At 44.1% G+C, this 21,160-nt stretch overlaps 1 protein-coding gene across 1 annotated transcript in view; it reads right to left on the reverse strand.

The window, feature by feature from the left end:
* Positions 1-1,958: 1,958 nt before the first annotated feature.
* CLNK (cytokine dependent hematopoietic cell linker) overlaps positions 1,959-21,160 on the reverse strand; it is a 151,833-nt gene continuing 132,631 nt past the window's right edge. Inside the window, exons 16-19 of the mRNA XM_026514413.4 lie at positions 17,587-17,720; positions 13,844-13,921; positions 9,326-9,481; positions 1,959-2,210 (exon numbers count right to left, since the gene is read on the reverse strand). Of these exons, the coding sequence (XP_026370198.2) occupies positions 2,064-2,210; positions 9,326-9,481; positions 13,844-13,921; positions 17,587-17,720 (515 nt within the window). The 3' untranslated portion in view covers positions 1,959-2,063. The remainder of the gene's footprint in view (positions 2,211-9,325; positions 9,482-13,843; positions 13,922-17,586; positions 17,721-21,160) is intronic.

A 21,160-nucleotide genomic window follows, 5' to 3' on the forward strand; every position in this document is an offset into this window, starting at 1 on the left:
TAGTCAACAAGAAACGTCTTGAATGCATAGATGCTATAATCAGATAAAGCTAAGATTTCACTACTCTGGCAACTAGGAATCAAGTGACACTTTTTCATTGAAAATGAAATACTAGTTGAAGAGGGATTAAACCCCTTTGGAATTTGGGCAAGCGAAACCCAAATCATTGAACTTTTTCAATTACAGATCCAATAAGCAGCTAGACACTGAATAGAATTCTGTCTGAAGATGTTGGTTCAGCCATGACTATATGACCATAAGATTTAGGCCAAGGAGACACAGGGTCCTCAATCATACAGTGGATTCAGAATACCTGTCCTGCCTTCTTTGCAGAACTGTTGTGAGAATCAAGTACAATTAAAATATGTATATTCCTATTCTTCAGTAATCTATTTATGAGCAATAAGTCCCTATTACAATCAACACAAAACCAGAGTCACTGTGACAGGCATGGAGGTGGGCCACTTGGCCTTCCCTCGAAAGAGGAACTTGGCTGATGAGTGAGTTATCCGATGGCCTCCCTCTGCAGCATCTTCTGGATCTCCCATAGCATCCGAAGGTCGTGTTTTCCCGGAAAGCCTTTGGGAATGACTTACATGACGTTGTATGTACTAAGACCTAGCCCTTTCTGCCTCGCGTGGGACTCTGTCCTCCATGAGCAGGCTTTGCTCTGGGTCATACCAGCAGGCTGGCCGGGACTCTCCCAGAGCTGCATCTCAGCTGGGTTGTTTTCTTACTCACATCTCCCTCCTTCTCGCTCTCCTCTCAGAGGGGCCGGACCACGTCACAGTCCAAAGGCTCTCCCTTTGGTAGGCTTTGGTAACATCTGAAGTCACTATGTAGATTGATTTCAACCAGAACTCACTCTCTCTCTTTTTTAAGACTTACTCCACTAAAGAGTTTTATTTATTTATGTATTTCAGTGCAGGTAAATCTGTATTTTCAAATGGTGTCTCTCCCTTTAATTTAGCTTTTCAACTTGCTGGTTACATTCCACAGGGAATGTACCTGGGAAGGTTTACTTGGATGGAGCCAGGCAAAGTGGGTAAAGATGAGGGCTCCCTTCTTACACTGAGTGAGACCACTAACCTCCTCGACCCTCTTATTCCTCATTTGTATTGTAAAATAGGAATAAAATAAAATCCTCCTAGCTTTAGGAGAGCACAGTATCAGGAAGCGTGCAATGTTCCTTCAAAGTAGCGCTAATCTGAGGATACTATCTCCTCCTTCAAAGGGAAGTTCACAATTGGAATTAAAAAATTACCTTCACTCAGACTTAGGCTTACTCCCTTACTACAAATCTGCTAATTGCATTTGTCTTAAAGCCACTCAAAAGAGTCCTGGAGACTGCACCCACGGCCCTTTCACCTTGGAGTAAAAGCATTTCTGATTTCTGTCTTACAGGTGATATTTGCAAACACTCTCCTTTTCTGCTACATTCCTTCCCTACAACTGAGTTTCCAGGATTACAAATAAAATAGAGCTTACATTCAGCAATATCTTCAGCATAAGGAATCTCAAAAACATTGTACCTTCACAGGTCCTACCACTTCTGAAATGAAGGCAGGACCAGGTCCTTTATGATTCGGGCGTCTCACATAGATTTGTCCTGTGCTAGCTGTAAACATCTAAGCAAAGCTTCTTGTCACCTTTATTTCTCATCTGGAAGCGTGGTGACCACGTTTATAGTTTCCTCTTCAGAAAATATTTTGTAAAAGCCTGTTTTTATTTTTGCTTCTTATCAATATTTCTTCTGTGGTTTGAACTTGCAAAACCGAGATCGATTTTCCAATTTCCATCATAGAATGTTTTTCTTTTCTCGGGTCAAAGAAGTGATCCCTCAAAGCCACAGGATATCATCTTTTGAAATAAAGGCACGTATTGCATGGTGCACTGGGTGTTATACGCAACTAATGAATCATCGAACTTTACATGGAAAACCAGGGATGTACTGTATGGTGACTAACATAATATAATAAAAAATATTATTATAAAAAATGAAATAAATGAAAAGTGGGTAGAGGTATTGGAGCCAGTGAACTGCAGAGAAAACAAAACCCCGACTACCAGGGTGAGAAGCACCTGCTGAAAGGAGGGGGCCGAGTCAGGTAGCATTGCTCCCTGTGGATTCCGGTTTTGTCTCTCCCGTCAATTAGTACGATGGGAAAATACTTGTAGTGTTCGATGATGTCTTCCACTGAATTAAACTTCTGAAACACAGAAGAGAAAGTTAATGAAAATTTAAATATCTTTAGTGTCTATGGGTTAAAGTACAGAAGAAGATGCCACATTTTCCTTCGGGAAGAAGTTAACTCACTTAACATTTTGTTTTTGTTTGAATTGTGAAGGTGTGTCAGAAAGTGATTGAAAAAAAAGAAAAAGAAGTGGAAGCCAGCTCTCCAAGGATGAGGGATAAAAATGTTAGCACAGGAGAGTAAGGTGGCTGGGGAGACCAAAAGTGAGCAGCTCAAGGCTCGACCTTCACTGAGTGAGTTGGTGGGAAGGCCTGCAGTGAGATCGCCTCCCGGACGCCCCTGTGTTCCAGTGAGTCCTGGGGTAATCAGAAGGAACAGAGCCGGCCACAAGGTGCTGGCAGTTCTTAGCCAATGTCACTTCCTTCCCTGGGCTTCTTGTGAAATAATGAGGTGACAGCAGATCTTTACTTTTATGTTTCTGGAGATGCACAGATGAGGGGCTGTGGCAATTGAATGGACAGTGAGATCATTTCAAATTTAGGGAATCGGGACGTGCTTTGCTGAAGATGCAGACTTGAAATGTGCTATACCTTCTGGGTGTCTAGATAAAGGGACAAGAGGGTTGAAGGATTCTAAAAGCAGAGGAAGAAGCATGAACAAAGGCAGGTGTTGAAGACATGAGGGCCCCACAGTGGTTCCGATGAGCTGAGTTTGCATGTGTCCTCAAAGGAGATCCCAGAGGGTGAGTGGGAAGAGCTTGCTCGGCCTGCCTTGTACGCTTTGAGACAATGTGGTTCCTCCCCGGCTGCAGCCCTGTGAGGTGAGCAGGGCAGGGGTAGTGGCCTTACGGAAGAGCTGAGCAAAGTGCAGCTCAGAGACGTGTCCTGACCTGCTCGGAGGTCACAGAGCCGGGGGACCAGGACCAAGCACGCAACCGGGTTTTTCTGGACACAAGCAGTCTGCTCTTTCCCTTATACAACTTGGCTATGGCTTGTGACCCTGAGTTCCAACAGACCAGGGTAGAGATGACACAGCCTGAAGGGAGGGAGCCGCCGTGGGGAAGACTTTGTTGCTGTTCTGGTATCCTGCATCCCCACTCTGCCCAGTGCCTCCCAGCACAGACACGTCTGCAGGCCTTCGGGATATCCAGCAGGGAATGGGCTTGTCCCAGTGCCTGTCCTCACCGAGATCGCATTCTGGTGTAATCTAGTGTACTTCCTATACAAGGAGATAATTTCATTTAGGGATAATGTGCTCTGAAAATCATTAACTCAGAACTCAAGAACATCACCAGGCCACCCAGGGACCTTCCCTCGGGGCTGCATGTGGCTACTGGGAGGGAACTTCTTATTCTGGGGTGGGGGGCACGAAGTTGAAATGCTAAAGACCTGTAACCGCATGCCAGTCCCACCTTCCTGCCGCTGGAGGAGGGTGTGAAGAATAAAGAGGCACCACACTGGGGGAAGGACTCGGGAAGAGGCAGGGAACGACGAGTCTCCTGACAGGGACCAGTCCCTGGATCCACTCCATTGTGGACTGAGCCCACAAGCTTCCCCGTTGTTCCCCCCACAAGCTCATCTGACTTGGCTTCTGTCTTGTCACACTAACACAGTCCTGACTGAATCTGTGACTTGCCCCTCTGCACCTGTTACTGGATCTGGGGTCAAGGAGATAACCTATCTGTCCACCCCTAATAGGTATACGATGAATACTATTCTACCTGATGGTAAGGTCAGGTGGTTTCCCGGTCGTGTCATGGGGAAAGCAAGTGTTGGGGTAGAGAACCCGCACTTGAAGGGTCTGTGGGGACCAAGTACCTGAGTTCCAGACTAGGCTCTCCCACTCACTAGCTGTGTGACCTCGGGCAAATTTCTCACTCTCTGTTTCGGTTTCTTTATCTACCAACAGCCATGGTAAGTAATATCGGGACCGCCTCTGAGCGCCCTTGTGAGGAGGAATTGAATTGACACACATTCAGCATTTAGAAGACAGCTTGGTATACAGTGAGTGCTCCATAAATGTCCGTCATTACCATGACCTCATCCCTTTTGGGTGTGCCAAGAACACGAACAAAGAGCAATGAAATCGCTGGAGAAGTGTATAGATGATCATTGTACGGCTTTTTTGGGGCGGGTATTTCATTTCTAGTTATAAACTAAAAACAGAGTTTTCTTTCTCTGTTTTCATATTTGACAAAACTAAAAGTGAGTAATGAAAAGAAACTTCTCATGTAGAACTCTTCTGCGGAATTGGTTAACCCACGAGGACAGAGGAAAGCCTCTTCCCTGTTGCTCCTCTTTGGAGGGAAAACGCCTGCTTCGTCTTCTCATTCCTGTTATCTTCGGGGTGGTCTTGAAATAATGAGTACAATGTTAATTGTTTTAATAACCTGCTGCATGGATGCCATGTTACATGAAATTCTGATTTTAATAAGTGGTAGGAAGCAAGTGAGGCAGGAGTAATAAATCATTACTGTCATTTCTTATTATGCCCTTCTAGTGATAGGCCCACCACTGATACGTTATTTCCCTAAAGAGACTTTTAAAAAATATTATAATGAGCCTCTTATTTTCATATTAAATGATTTTTCCGGGAGGGCAGCAAATATCATCCTAATATTAGATTTAAAATTTCTTTAAACCCTCTGTGTTTGCCCTATATGCCAACGGCAGGCAATGATTCGCTTGCCAGAAGAGTAAAGAAATCTGTTTGGGTGCACACATAGGAGTGAAAGAAGAAAAGAGAGAAACAGGCAGGGGACATGAGAAGCTGTGAGCACCTGGGTTCAGTGTTTGTCTCTACCAACTTGTCTTTAGAGTTTAATTTAGCAAGTAAATGTCTGTCGTAATTTTCAGTCACTTATCATAACCATTCGCAGGGCAAGGGAAGGTCTGATGATGGAAATTGCTCCTGTCTACGAGCTTTCACAGAAACGTTGACGCGCGTGTTTTCTGAACTCAGATGCAGGCTAATACCCGGTCACAGGTGAAGCTCTGTGGGTTGCTAATGGCAGGTGCTTCTCTTTCCAGGGCTGGTGTTCTAGCAGTTGCTAGGTATTTCCAGTCTCACCCCTGCTTAGGTGCATGCCTCGATGGGCACAGATGAGCAGGATAGGCCCTGGGCGGCAGGGACTTTGTGTCCCCAGAATGGAGCATGAAGTCTAGCATGGTGTGGGCATAAAATGAATGCTTGGCCAGTAACTGAGCAAATGGGTAGAGTCCCCAGGGATATGTCATGTCCCAATCCCAGGAATCTGTATTACCTTATATATCGAAAGAGTGGATAGTACGTCACATGACAGAAGATGGGGCAAGACCCTTAGGGTCTTTGTAGGAGGAGCGAATTCTGGGTTATCCCTAACAGCAAGGTACACGTGTACCTTTACCAGATCGAAGTACAGGGAGATTCCTTCAGAGAAGAGGAAGAGATTAGACGGAGGCAGAGATTGGGGTGATGTGGCCCATAAGCCATGGAGCCGAGGATTGCCCACTGCCACCAGAAGCTGAAAGGTCAAGGAAGCATCTTCCTTGTGTCTAGAAGCCCCGCGGACACTTCGATATCAGCTGTCTGGCTGCCAGAACCACAAGAGAAGACATTTCTGATGTTATAGGCCCCAGGGAATGAGGACACTGGGTCTTTCCTAAATCCGAATTCAGACAGGAGTTTCTGGCCACATGGCTAACAGGATGACCCAAATACCTAAATATGCAGCAAAACGGGCCTTCCCAGGCTGATTCTTGCAGAAGTGGCTGGGTTTGCTCCCCTTCCGTGCTTGGGGAGGTGTTGGCGTGCTCGCCTTCCGGGGCCTCCTCCAGGCGTCCCCTGCCACCCCCACATGCCAGGGAGAGCTGCACCTCACTTGTGCCCGGGGGCTCAAACCCAACGCAGGGGCTGGAATCATTTACGATGGAAATGCATACTCACTAAACACCTGCCTCTGGGTGTCCGAGTCTCTACGTGACTGTATTTACATCCCCTCTTCTGACACGTAATTACTCCCTTCAGAGAGGTGTCACTGCGTTGGATGTGTGGTTAAATTCTCAAGTTTGCAAGGCAGCCAAAAAGCCACACAAGACCAAAATTATCCTTGACAACCCTGTATCTCATTACCTTTCTCCTGCAGAGTCAAACTAAGACGCTAGTTCTTGATTGAAGCCGCAGATGAAGGAACAGCCCTGGCTGGCCCTCCGCGGAGCCTTACTGTATTGAATTCTCTCTCCCTTCTGTAAAGCTGGGAGCGTCTTCCCCCAGCAAGGCGGGGGCTCCCATGCCTGGTGATGGGCAGGGGGGAGCTGAGAGCAAGCTAGACTGTCCCAGCCTTGCACCAGCACCCGGCTTGCAAGGCAGGAAAGTGTGCAGTTGTAAAGTGTCATTTCTCACCCAGTGCCTGGTGCACAGTAAGCCTCACGAAAGTGTTAACTCTCCTTCACCCCATGTTCTGGATGGTTTTCTAGGAGGCTGGGGATTGTTTGCAATCCAAGACCATACAAGTATTTTTGCAGAATGCAAAATGAAGCCCAGCCTTGCCCTGTACCTGCTGAGACTGGGGTCTCGCTACTTAACATGTGTGTCTCAGTGTCACTATCTGTTAAATGGAAATATTGGTGGTACCGTTGTCGCCGGGTTGCTAGGAGGATGAAATCGATCAACTTAATTAGTAATTGTTAATTGCAGAGGATAGGTCCTGTGCACAGCAAACATGGAAGTGTTAAATAAATATAGGAAAAAGGAGACGTGCTTGGGGGGGATAACGCACGGGAGGAGAAAACTCCGGAATAACCCAAAAAGGGTTTTCTTAAAATAGGCATTTGAATCCTTAAGGGGTCCTTGGTGATGATAATTAGAGCAGCTCACCTGGAAGCTGATGGTCTAATCTGGGTGATCACAGATGGCAAGTGCTTCCCTGCTGAGGCGGGCACCGCCTGACAATCTGATGAAATGCTATTCGGATGTCATCCCAGAGTAAGAGTCGCTGTCTCTTCTTCTATGAGCAGACCAAAGTGTGGCATGCATGGGAAAAGCTGTGATCTCTTTAGGTCTGTGTCCTCACTGGTAAAAGGGGTTCAGTAATGCATCCTTCCCAGAGGTTTTTTGAGGTCCAGGTAAGAAAGCAAATGACACAGCATCTCACAGAAGCCCGGCGTGTGTCAGGGCGCGTGATTTCCACTCCCTGTGTGTCCCCCGCATTTAAAAGTCATATACAGCTTTTTTTTAAGAACATGAGCAATTCTAGGAGCTGGAAGAAGCTAGAGAAGGATAAAGGGGGACTGAGCTGGAGCGTCCACTAACCATAGGCATCTAGTTAAGGGGAACTGTACCCCAGTTATTGCAACGACTCAGGAATAAGAATGAAAATATAATGACTCACATTTCCTGTGGGCTTGCCAAGTCCCAGGCTGGCTTGGAGTGTGTTGTGTTCATTAAGTCACTAGTCTTCATCCCAAAAGGGAGAATTGGCTACTTCTCTCTAGCTTTGCCGTCACCCTCTCTTAGTGTGGCTGTATTTAGCCGATTTCTGTACTAATCTATCTGTCCACTCACGCTTTCCTTTATGCCCAGACTCTTGCAAAGGCCAGTGCCGACCACAGCTCTCCAGCTACGTGCGATTCTCAGAAAGGGCTCTGGCTCAGACATTGGGTTTAAGCTGGAGTCTTCACGCGGCAGCTGCCGGGACTTTCGAGTATGTGCCTCCCCGATGCGCTTCCGTGGCCCTCGTCGTGTTCTTCATTCTAATCTCTATCAAAGAGCAGTGGATAATTGTGAGAAAGTTCTGGTTCCATGATGCCTTTGTTTTCTCAGTCCTCCGTCATGAAGTACCACAGATGGGGCTGGATGGGGGCGCCAGCCAACAGTCCTGGAGCCTGGCAGTCCAAGATCAAGGCGTCGCAGGGTTGTTCTATCTAAGGCCTCTCTTCTCGGTGTGTAGACGGCCGTCCTCGTGCTGTGACTTTACGTCTGTGCATGTCTGTGTCCTAATCTCCTCTTCTTACAGAGACACTATACTGTTCCAGGGCCCACACACGTGACCTCATTTTACCTTAATCTCCTCTTTAAAGACCCCAGCTCCCAATACAGTCCTATTTGGAGGTACTAGGTGTTAGGGCTTCAACATAGGAATTCGGGAGCAGTGGGGGGGACACAATTCAGCCCATAATACAGACCAACAGATACAATTGAGGTCTGGAGACGCTAAATGAGAATTACTGAATTAGAGAAGTCCAGACAAGAAAAGAACATTACATTTCAAGAAACTAAAGCCCAGAGATGTTAAGCGACTGGCCTGAGCTCACATACTCAGTAAACGGTGACACAGAACTTGACCCCTACCCTTCCCTTCCAACCTCCCTTCCTACTTCCTTTCAAGAAGAGTTGAAAGAGTAGCTTCTCCTCACCCTCTCACTTACCACTCGTGTGTCTCTAGCCATTTACATACCCTTCTGAGCCTCAGTTTCCCTACATCTAAGGTTGGAGCCATTGTTATGTCAGGGAGTTGTTGAGGGTTCATGTGAGCTGATGCAGAGAGACCAGGCCTACCACAAGCACATTCAGCGAAAATCAATCTCCGTCCTCCTTTGTCTTTATGCAGCTAGTCCCAAGTGCCTTAACTGATGGATTCTCCCACTAGCCACCTGTGAGCAGATCTGTACTGAGGACGGGCTTGCTCAACATGGCCCTGAGCGCTGTGACTGAGTTCATATTCAGTTTGCAGACACAAACCTAAGGGTTCCTGATGCCAGCAGGTGTGGAGGAGTGCCGGCCGTGGGAGTTGGTGTGGGGGCGGGGAAGGAATGGGGTGTTAACGTTAACTTGGGCTTCAGGGGAGACCTCCCGGGAGGCAGATCTGAGATGTGTCCTGCGGAGTGACTTCCCTTGAATGGACAGAGCTTCGTGGAGAGTGCACAGAATGGTCAGGATTGGCTGGAGCCCACAGGCTGAAGTGTAAGCTGGGCGGGGATGCCTGTAGAAGGGGCTGGAAGGGAATTAGTCCCACCTCCAGGGCGGCACACTTTTCTCCTCCCCCCAGCAGTCATGGGGATATGATGGATGACTTGGCCAGCATCCCTCCTTCCCCCAACATCTCCCCTTGTTGTCTTTGGTCTGGAAAAGGGAAGCTGTCTGGTTATACGCACCTCATCTCCCCTCAGTCCTGTCCCCAGGGCAAACTGCTGATTCTTCTCCAGGAAACGGATTTTCACATTGTAGACTTTGTTCCCATGAAACACCACCAGCACGTAGGGTTCTGCTCTGGATTTTGTGGAGCAGTCTCGGACCAAGAAAGTGCCGTCCTGAAACAGAAGGAAGAATGGTCTTCTCTCAGGCATGCCAGCACCCCGGCCCTGAGAATGTCAGCCGTAGTGACACTTGTGTATACCCCATTCCCATATGGCTTGCTTTTTTTTTTTTTAAAGATTTTATTTGACAGAGTGAGAGAGCGAGAGAGAGCGAGCACGCACAAGCAGGGAGAGCAGCAGAGGCCAAGGGAGAAGCAGGCTCCCTCTGAGCAAGGAGCCCGATGTAGGACTCGATCCCAGGACCCTGTGATCGTGACCTGAGCCGAAGGCAGACGCGTAATCGACTGAGCCACCTAGGGGTCCCACTCACATGGCTTGCTTTTTGGCAAACCAGTTCTTCGTGCAATTTAATTCAGCAAGTATTTGAGGATCAGCATGGATAAGGGTTCTTGTTACTTTCTGAAAAGTGTACCAGATCAGATCAGGACATCTCCCTCTTCCAGATCTTCCAGCATTCCCCACTGGCCTCAGTGTCCTGCCTACAACCTTCGCATGACGCTCCACCCTGTCTTGGGGTTTTGTTTCCCACATCCTGGCTCCAGACAAGCCACTGTTCCCCAGAGGCACTGTCTTGCTTTTGGGCTCTCAGCTTTCGGATAGGCCCCCTCATCTGCGGGGAGTAGCCCCCCACCTCCCCTCCCGGGGGTGCTTCCTTCATCTGCCCGTGTTCGCGCATATCCTGTTCTGCCTGATGCTTGGGTGTTATGCTAGAGACAGTGGGAACCACTGCAGGCTTTAGCAGGAGAGGCTTTTAGCATAATACACGGGGACTCTGATTGGGGAGATGTTAATATAGGGCTAGGGTCCCCTCCAAAGACATGGGGCTTCAATCATTGACAGCAGCATGCGCAGACATGGGAGGGAGGGGCTGACATAGCCTCCAACGAGGGAGAGGCAGGTGCAGGGGGAGAAAGAGGAGACAGAAGAGAGATTAAGAAGGAAACCCAGAAGCTTCAGTGTGAAGGGAGCCAAGGGAGCAGATGGAGGGTTTCCAGAAGAAGGTCAAGGCTTGAGGGCTGGTGAGAGGCAGACTGCACGGACCAGGCCCACCCCGGGGAATAGCTCAGGCTGGAGGTCTGGTCGTAAACGGCTAGGAAATCGCGTGATTCTCCTATACAGAAGCATAGCAGCAAGGCTGGTTTCGTGGCTACATTGTATCTTTTATATGATGAAAAACACTGAAAAATCTGTAACTATAATTGCATAGACTCTTGTGTAGATGGTTATAAATGATCTATTAGAATAGAACTAATTAGATGAGTGCAGGACTTACTATTTTTTATAGATCGATATTATATATAATAATTTATGTTTATAATTGTTACATAGAATATCTCCATATAGGCTTTATTTTCTATCTGTATATAACTATTATGCATAACTAACATTTATAGTTATAGATACAGATAATAACGGTTATACTTATAATAATACTACAAATGTATTAAGTTTGTAAATAATGCTAAGAAACTGTAGTGACGGGATAAGTCTGGTAGCTAAGGTTTACTGAGACTTGCTCTCTAGATGCTAAGCATTTTAGAGGCGCCTGGGTGGCTCAGTCAGTTAAGCGTCTGCCTTCGGCTCAGGTCATGATCTCAGGGTCCTGGGATCGAGTCCCGCATCGGGCTCCCTGCTGAATAGGGAGTCTGCTTCTCCCTCCCCCTCTGCCCCTCCCTCCTGCGTGTGCTCTCCTCTCTCAAATAAATAAATACAATCTTTAAAAAAAAAGATGCTAAGCATTTTACACACATTATTTCATCATGTGATGTTTACATGAAATTTGAGAAGTTATTTTATGCCCATTTTACAGGTAAGGGAAGTAGAGTCTAATTGCTTAAGCGAATCCACTAATGCATCATGGCCTAAAAGTCAAGCCCAAGTTCTTGCCCTTTAAAGGTACCAGCCTCTGAATACGTTAAGTGGGATTGAGGAATTTTCTGGAACTCGTTCTACCTAAAACATTCAGCCTTAATTGAAGCCTTAAGATTCAAGCACAGAACATTGCCCAAGATCAGAAAGGGAGAGGACGCCAAGACATGGAACCAATTTTTGGATTTATCATCTTAACCTCTGCAGTGAGTTTGTCACCATGAATCTGGGCAATCCTGCAATTTAAATGAAATTATCTTTCATTAATTGGAAACATGTTTTGACAAAACTGAGGCAAAAAGAATAGGAAAAAATGAAGTCATGCCACTGAGATGCTGTTTTCTCAGTGCTTTGTGGGAGGAGGCAGAAACAGGCACACGGCACTGGGGAGCGGGGGGGAGGGGCCTTGACTGAGTGCCCAAATGCTGCTGGAGGGACATTATGTGATGTATACATTGCTCTTCTAGCACCTTCCACACAGTGGCTGCTGGAGGCAGGCCTGCTAAAGTAATTTTTCTGTTGGCGAACAGGCTCAGAGAGTGCTGTGGCTCATTGGGTACTGAGTAGCCAGGAGCAGGAGGCAAGGTTGGAGCTGGCGCCCTGTTCCCCTGTCTAGCCAGCAGAGGTCAGCTCAGGTGGGATTCCCTGGCGAGGGGGCGGGGAGGGCCCTGCAGGCAAGGCCCCTACGGCTCCCCGCTGGAAAGTGAACTGTGATGGCTACGAGAGGCAGCTGTGGTGTGGTGAAAAGAGCACTGATCTTGAATATAGGCTCTGCCACTTCTTCCACTTTACAACTGAGACCTTGATTTAGCCTCAGGTTCCTCATCTAGAAAATGAGATCGTTCCTTCCATTGACTTCTAGGATGGTCAAGACACTTTGTGAGCAACTGTGTTGATTTCCTACAGCTGCCAGAACAAACCACCATGAACTCCGTGGACTAACACACGGATTTATCCTCCTACGGGTCTGGAGGCTGAGTTCTGATAAGGGTTTGACCGGGCTAAAATCAAGGGGTCACAGGGCTGGGTTCCTTCTGGAGGCCCGCGGCAAGGATGCATTTCTTTGCCTTGTTTGGCTTCCAGAGGCCTCCAGGGGTCCTTGACTTATAGCCCCCACATCTGGGTGACATTCCTGCCTTCCTTTTATAAGAGTTCTTGTGATTACATTGAATCCACTCAGATAATACAAGATACTGTCTCCATCTCAAGATTCCTAATTTAATCACACATGCAAAGCCCTTTATCGGACTAAGGTGGCCTATTCACAAGGTCTGGGGATGAGGATGTGGGTTTCTTGTCAGGGGGTATTATTCAATTTACCCTAGAAACTCACATGTAATTTTATCTTATTTAATTTTACAACATCAGTTCCAAGGGCTACATTTATTTTAATTTATTAGGGACCTATCATTTATTCACCCATTTACTAATTAACTCATCCATTTTTGTATGTCCTCATTCAATAATAAACATTGCACTGGTTAGTTGAGGAGAGGTTTTGATGCTCCAACAGTCTTTAGAACCTTTCTCTCACTTGTGAGCGATTTCTCACAGCGTAGTAGAGCTCTCTGCTCGTAGTAGAATCGTTATTTAATAGCTATTTGCTGTTTGTGATGGTGGTTTTAGTAGTCATTTGATCTGATCCCAAGTATTTCAATTCTTTTCTCCTTTCTGTCAAATGGTAGATTTGTCCTTCCCCACCCCTTCGGAAGTTAGGCCTGGCCACGTGAATCACTTTGGCCAATGAAATGTGAGGAGAAATGAGAGTTACTTTGGAGAGGATGTGGTAAGAGCCAGTGCGTGATTGGTGTGAGCACACACGGAGACACAGTCTCTACCATCCTAGGTCTAAGGACCCAAACCTTTCTAGCCCATAGAGCGCAAGCAAGAAGGTTTTGCTATGCTAAGCAACTGAGATCTTGGGGTAGTTACTACAGAAACCTATCATATTCTGACTATGACAGCATTCAGGATCCCCACACCTTTCCTGAAGACAGGAGACATAAAGACCCGCCTGTACTTTGGGCAGACCCTTAGCAATGGGATGAACTTGGAAGAAAGCAGAAGGAAGGCATCCTCCATGGTGACCTCCATTCAGACCCCAGCTTCCACATCTGGTCTCCAAAATAGTTCCTTAGGGTCGATTTTACTGCTTTCATTTAATCATTAAAGAAACCTAAACTTAAAGATATTTTTAAAAATTCAATTAGCCAACATATAGTAAGTTTCAGATGTAGTGTTCAATAATTCATCAGTTGCGTATAACACCCAGTGCTCATCACATCACGTGCCCTCCTTAAAGATATTTTGGAAGAAGAGCAAGTCAAGTGACACAGCCAAGTTCCCCTTTTAATGACAACCTCCCGAGCACCGAGAGATACAGGCTGGGGCATCAAAGCACACTGCTTGGTACGTGCTGGGTCCTGTGGGCAGGAAACCGTAAGACAGCTGCAGACGGGGCAAAGTGGGCCCTCTAGAAGGTGTTACCTTGTTCTCCTTCCTTAATGCCTCTTCCACTGCCTGGCGACTGTGTTCTCCGATGTACCAGTCATTCTGTTGGACACCCTGCGGCGTGGGTAAATGATGAATATTTTAGGGTCAAAAAGAAGTACTAATTTTAATCAATTAATTAACTAAAGCGTGTTTTTGTTCCACTAGGGTCCAACCACAGTTGGATTTATAGTGAATACGCAGTACAAAAATTCCATCCCTGGATCTGGAAACGGACACAGGACAAGTCACTAACTGCAGTTTAGGGATTATAGGAAACTGTCACGACAGAGTCTGTCTGTCATTGAAAGTAACCAGAGGTTTCACTCCCATCTATTGAGAAAGGCCCTTTGGCACCATGCTCAACATGGGTAATAAGCCCTTTTTCTACCAGTGCTTTCTGAATCTGCACCTGCTGAAGCTAAGGTGGGAGGTGTATTGTTTGCAAAGCCAGTGTGGCCCCAGTCCTTGTAAATAGGGGGGGGTGTGCAGATCAAGAACATCTTTATAGCACTGTGTGAAGTCCCATGTGGTGGAATTGGAATTCGAACCCTGGTCCGCCTGGCTTTCTCCCTGTCCCATGATACCCTATTATACCAATGATCTATTTTGATGATAAAATCCACCGTAACAGAAGAAAGGGCAGTCAGGGAGATGTACCGTGAATCTACAATTCCTTTACTGGATTCCAAGGGTGCTAACATTAAACAATAACCTGTGTGAGTCCAACCTCTCCAAGGCCATTCTTCATTCATTGTCCAGTCCACCCCCGTAATAATCCTGTGAGGCAGGCACGTCAGGACAGTGCAGGCTCAGGGAGTCAGCATCTGTCACATGGCTGGCAAGAGCTCAGTATGGGACAGCAGGTCTTCGTTCTCTCCGTCTGCGGCTCTGGTCCTCCCAGTGCACACCTGATGCTTCCAGCAGTGGGTACACCCCCAAGCATGTGTGAGCGCCATTGGGAGACGCATGAGCTAACTCCAGCCTACGTTTGCAGCCTCACTGGCTGCCACCCTCCAGTCTGAGGACGTGGGTCCGGCCAGCCAGATGTCCTTGCTGTTCTCTGGACATGCATAGATAGCTTCAGGGCTTGGCGTGAGATAGCCCTGCTGCCTAGAAACCCCCTCACACCTCACCCTTTCCTCCCGCCTGGCTCTGCCATTCTCTTTCATCTAGTCGGGGTTCAAAGTCATCTCTTATTTAAGACCCCCTTTGAATAAATTCCTCTGCCTAGTCCCTACCCCCTTGGGAAGGTCCAGAGGCAGGACCAGCTCTGCTCTACTCCTGCAAAGCCATGTAACAGGTTCCAGAAACAAAGGAGCCTCAGAGCCCCATCCCCCTCAGAAGTCGGAGCTCTCAGAGCTCAGGGTGGTCTGCTGCTTCTGGACGGTCTCTCAGATAGTCCAGGGGCTTGGCAGGGCTGAGTCATGGTGCATTTCAGCTATTCTGACTTTATTTACTTGTTCAAACTGGAAGACACTTAGAGATTTTATAGTCCTGTGTTTCTCCAGGTGTGGTCATGAGTGCCGGCAGGTGAGTTTAGGTGGTACTCAGACACAGCATTAAATAACTCTGAATTACCTGGGGGAGAAAGAGCCCCCTTTCAGTTCTCTGTCTAGCCCTTTGAATAATTCAAGAGCAATGTTTCATTTTTGTTCTAGTATGTCCTTACTATCTCTCTGGCATGTCTAATCTCTCCTGCAACAGAAGAATAGTCCTTATGCTTACAGCCATTAGTGAGTGGTGGGATCTTGCTACAATTTAATGGCCTTGCTTTGTTTGAGTTAAAGTGACTTAAAAAGGTTTGAGTTAAAGTGACTTAAAAAGTGACTTAAAAAGACTAAAAAAAATATATGACACTGAGTACATTCTCCTGGTTTTGCAACCCTCACCACTGTCCATCTCCAAAACTTTGTCATCATGCCAAACTGAAATTGTAGACACGTGAAACAGATCCCCGTTCCCCATTTCCCAGACCCTGGCCACCACCATTCTACTCTGTCTCTAGGAATTTGCCAGTTCTACTCTCATGTAATCGGAATCATGGATTTGTCCTTTTGTGTTTGGCTTATTTCACTTAGCAAAATGTTTTCATCAAGTTTCATCAGTGTTGTGGCATGTATGAGGATTTCATTTTTTTTGGAGCCAAGGAAAAGCTATCTGTCTGTCTGTCTGTCTGTCTATGTATCTATGTATCTATGTATGTACGTATCTATCTATCTATCTATCTATCTGTCTGTCTGTCTGTCTCATGGGCATTTGGGTTGTTTCCACCAGCCTTGGCATTCTTGTGAAAAACGCTGCTATGAACATGGGTGTACAAATACCCGTATGAGTGCCTGCCTTTGGTTCTTTGGGGCACATATACTCAGAAGTGGATTGTTGCAAATAGTTTGAAGGTTATTTCCTATCTATGGCACGTAGTACTGGTTTTCTCTTTAGAACAGTGATACGAAGTGAAAAAAAAAGAGTCAGAATATTAATAAGTAAACATTATTATTGATAGTACAAGGGTAGGTCACACATCATAAGGTGCACTGAAATTGTTGACATCAGGGAGCTGCTGATTTAGTGCGAGCCTCTCCCATGCCTGTGAGGGATCCAGGTTCTAGGAGGGGCCTGATTTTGGAGAGACACCTGGTTAAAACTCAGGAATTTCAGTGCTCATGCGGGAGATGACAGAGGGAAAGGAAGCAGGGTACGTAAAAAGGGACAATAATAGAAGTACGTGCAAAAATTTCCCAAAGTCTGCTTCTTCCTCTCCCGCTCCCCCTGCTTGTGTTCCCTCTCTCGCTGGCTGTCTCTATCTCTGTCAAATAAATAAAAATAAAATCTTTAAAAAAAAGTTTCCCAAAGTCTAACTTAAGACTATGAGACGTCTTTTAGAATTAAGGTAGACATTAATATAAGGACAGCAAAAGACCTTTAGGCTACTGCAGGGATTATAGGACTGGACCAGAGGTATCTTATATGTTCTGCTTCTGCTTAAAACCCTTTGCAAGTTCCATAGCAGGACCCCAAGCATATGAGGGTATGGAATGGAGACCCAGAAGGAGCATATTCCTCTGTGCCTTATAGTGAAAGACTTTAATAAGCAATGTTATAACGTAATGGAGAGAAGGGCATGGAAACTACAAAGAAAGTTTTGACACCCACCCTCCCCCATAGAAAATGTAAGTGCAACATGGTCCAAGAAGATCATTGGGATGGGGAATATTTTAGAAAGAGACCAGGAAATAGATGAAGGGCAAATAAGAGTACATCTGTTACCCGTTAACATCTCTCCCTGCTCTACCTCTCCTCTGGGAGACCATATCCTCTAGCACATTGTGTGGCATATAATAAGTGCTCAGTAAAATATTTGTTGGACTGTTCAAATGAAATGAGTATGTGATAGGTGGATCTTTTATTGGCAAAATAATTGCAATATATAAATCCTTGTTGGCTTTAAAGATTATTGAACAGCTAGTGAATATAAAACACAGGCCTTGATCTCAATTTTTTTTTTGATTAATTAAAGCCAGTTGGAGAATTTGAGAATATGCAAATTAAAGACTGGTAAAAGAGCTATATAAAATATAGCAAAACACTGTAAACAATATTAAAACCAGTAATATGTAGCCAGAAGGGGGAAAAAAAAAATAAAGCCCATCACGATGATCTCCTCCTAGGCATTGTTCAGTAACGCTCTCTGTAGATGCTAACTTCATCTAGACACTGAAGAGAAGCATTTGTTTTACCTTTTCATCAGACCTCGTGGGGAAAGGCTTTCTCCAGCTTGTGTTTTTATAGTGCAGTACATTTTCCTGAGGGCTGAAGCGGGCCGGAGACTGACATCTTTGGGGAGGATGAAACTGCATTGTTTCTTTATGATCTGGGGAAAAGGAAATTCACATATAAGTATGATCTTGTTGCTGTCTCAGATTACCTCCCTCCGACGAGGAGCTGGAACTCATCGCTCCTTCCTGTGTCTGGGACAGCCTCCTTGGTCCACACTGCTGTCATCTCATTCTGGACAGCAGTCTCCTCTGGGTTTTTCTCTTGCTTCAGCTTTTGCCTCTTTCTCTCTAGGGCCATCTGGAATAATCTTAACAAGATATAATTCTGACTTTCTATTCCACCTGGTAAAAATCCTTCCATGATTTCTTTTACACCTGAAAGAAAATCCAAATGTTTTACTTCTGTCAATAAGGCCTGGAATAATCTTATCTATCTATCCATCCATCCCACATGGTCTACTCTGTTCTGGTCATAATGAACTCTGTTCAGTTTCTTAAACAAGCCAAGCTTGTTCTCAACTTAGAAAACATTACTTTTTTAACTTGAAAGAATAACTTTTTGTTTTAATGGAATATCACTTTTTTAACCTAAAGGAATGACTAGCAGATAAATTATGGTTATTCGGACTTGAGTAGTTGGCTGATATTTTATTAAAAATGAACAAAGTAAGCCTGTCACTTTGTGGAAAACAACTGGCAGTACTTGTTGCCAATTATAAAATTAGATTTTTCTAGTGCAAACTAGAATTTGGAAAAACTTGTATCTACCACCATTACATAATAGCACACTTTTCTGATGAAACTGGTGGTGTTATTTGCAAATGTAATTAAAAAAATATTATAAAATGTGTTAACATTGGAAAGATCTGCTCAGGTCTGTGACTAATATTCCAAGTGACCAATGCACGATGTTACAAAACCATGCCTGGTTCTTTAAAAGAGCAAGATAGACAATGGACTTTAAAGTAACAGAATACACAGAATGTACTGTATGGTGACTAACAAGATATAATAATAAAAAAAATTTAAAAAAAGTAACAGAATACAAAAAGTTCATTGAAGGGGTTTAATGTTTACAAGGAACCTAAATTTTAAGATACTACCATTTGTCAAGTTTGGACATGGTGTTTTCTCTTTACATTCAATGAAAATAGCAGATTTCCACCACATGTCATTCTAATAAACACTAATAAAGGATGAAATCAAGGCCACAAGGAAGGACTGAAGTGTTAGGAGAAATACTAAGCAAAGATAATTGTAAATATGTTAGTAATCTTAAGTAAGGATTAACTGTATAAAAATCATAAAGCCTTGAGACTATGAAGACAGTATCAACGTAGAATACTGGACAGTGATAACAACATGGAAGAAAGATGATTAGTATGAAGGCAGAATTATAAGCTATACAGTCTTAATTCAGTCTAAAAAATATAACTAAAATTATGGTGCTAGTTAGTAGCTGAACAAGAACTTCGAAAGAGTGGGGTACTTTTCACAGTACACTTTGAAACGCAATACTAATAGCAAATATTTACATGTCGGTTCCTGTAGCATTTAGGTTATATGTTTTTATTCTGCTTGTCATCAAAAAGCTGAATTTTTCTCTAAATTTACTAAGAAGAATGGAGTACTCCTGAAACATTTTATGTTCTATTTTAATGGTTCCAAAGATTGTGGCTTTTAATGTGGAGCCTAAGAATGTTTGTTACGTGTACCTAAATGTTTGTTGAAAAATGTTGGATAGCTTAAAGTTTAAATCACATTCATCATAGTAAGTTAATTTCACCTACCAGTTTGTGACCTTAAAAATAGGAATTACGATAAAGACGTCTCTGATTGTCAAATTTTATAAGTAAAGGAGCTTAATTTTCAAACAGTGCCGAATCCCTGCCATCAGAATTAGGGCATTCTGAGTTTCTTAGTTATGTGCAAATATAATGACACCTAAGTATAATGACAAAGTTATCACTAATGGGTTGGAGACTATATACTAGGCAAGTCCTAACCAAAAGAAAGCTAGGAGAGCTCTTATAGTATTTCTTTCTTTTTTTTTTAAAATAGATTTTATTTATTTATTTGACAGAGAGAGAGACAGCCAGCGAGAGAGGGAACACAAGCAGGGGGAGTGGGAGAGCAAGAAGCAGGCTCCCAGCGGAGGAGCCCGATGTGGGACCTGATCCCAGGATCCCGGGATCACGCCCTGGGCCAAAGGCAGACGCTTAACGACTGAGCCACCCAGACGCCCCTCTTATAGTATTTCTAAAAATACTTTAAAAACTTTAAATTATAGTGAAACAGTACATAGAGACTTACTACTGAAATGGCCATCGCTATCTTTTCAACATGGGTTGACACTGTAAGAGTGTACTTGAGAAAAGAAAATAACCATTATCAGTATATTCGATTACGTGGTTTGTGTAGTTTACATCATAGCGTTCAGTGATTATGAATTTTTCATTATATTGTGGCAACTGATTTATTATATTTCAACTCTCAGTGCCTTGCTTGAATATTTAAAAAGTCCGACTTGAAAAAGAGCATTTGGAAACAGGTATGTGCATTGGCAGTCTGTGCAGAGACTGAGTTAAATAGAACAAAACAGCAAGTAGAACACCTTCGCTGTGCTGCTTTCCCCCGAAGGCCCTTTGGATCTTTGTTTAATGAGTGAATGAAATTCTGAGCATATAATCCGTTGCAAATATTTAACTGATTTTCTTCTAGAATAATGGCAGCTAATCTTTGGAAATTTTATATATATATTACATATTATAATATTAAGTATATATTATATGTTTTATATATACACGCGTATATGTATACAGATACACATATATACATATATAAATATATTTATATTTACATATATAAATATATATAAATGAAATAGGACTCCCCTCCCCATGAAATAGGACTGTCCTACTTGGAGAACAGAGGGTCACATTAATGAAGAGATTGACACGGAGTAAGTAGAAGAACACCATGGGGAGGACTGTGTAGGTGGTCAATAAAATTTGAGGCAGGGTAGCCTAATAAAAAAGGCATGGGTTGTAGAATCATATTGATATCAGTAATTACTAATATTTCAAAATTCTTCTGTATATAAAGCTGTTAGCCTGGTGTTTGACCTGTACTGATCACTCAGAAAACATACTGTTTATGTTGTTAATATTATAAGAGAAACACAGTTTTAGGCTTTTCTTTTGTAAATTATATAAAAGCATTTTATTTTAAGTAGGTATCCATACATATTTATTGGCAAATTTTAATTTACTCTTACATGCAGTTTAAAAAGTAATTTTATAAGATAAGAGCCATATCTTTTAAAGAATATTTATAAAATACTGATAGAAAAAGAAAACATCAGAAAACAAAAATTTAAAACAAAAAAGAACACAGGTCATCCACAGTCCCAAGCTTAGAGAATAATGTTGTTATAATTTTGGAGTAGAGCTAAACCTTTCTGGACCCTCTTCCAATATATCAAAACAATTTTTTTTTTGTCTTGCTATCCATTTGCTTAGACTCTGATGCGGTG

Source organism: Ursus arctos, unplaced genomic scaffold (assembly GCF_023065955.2).
Source record: "Ursus arctos isolate Adak ecotype North America unplaced genomic scaffold, UrsArc2.0 scaffold_9, whole genome shotgun sequence".
Lineage (NCBI taxonomy): Eukaryota > Metazoa > Chordata > Mammalia > Carnivora > Ursidae > Ursus > Ursus arctos.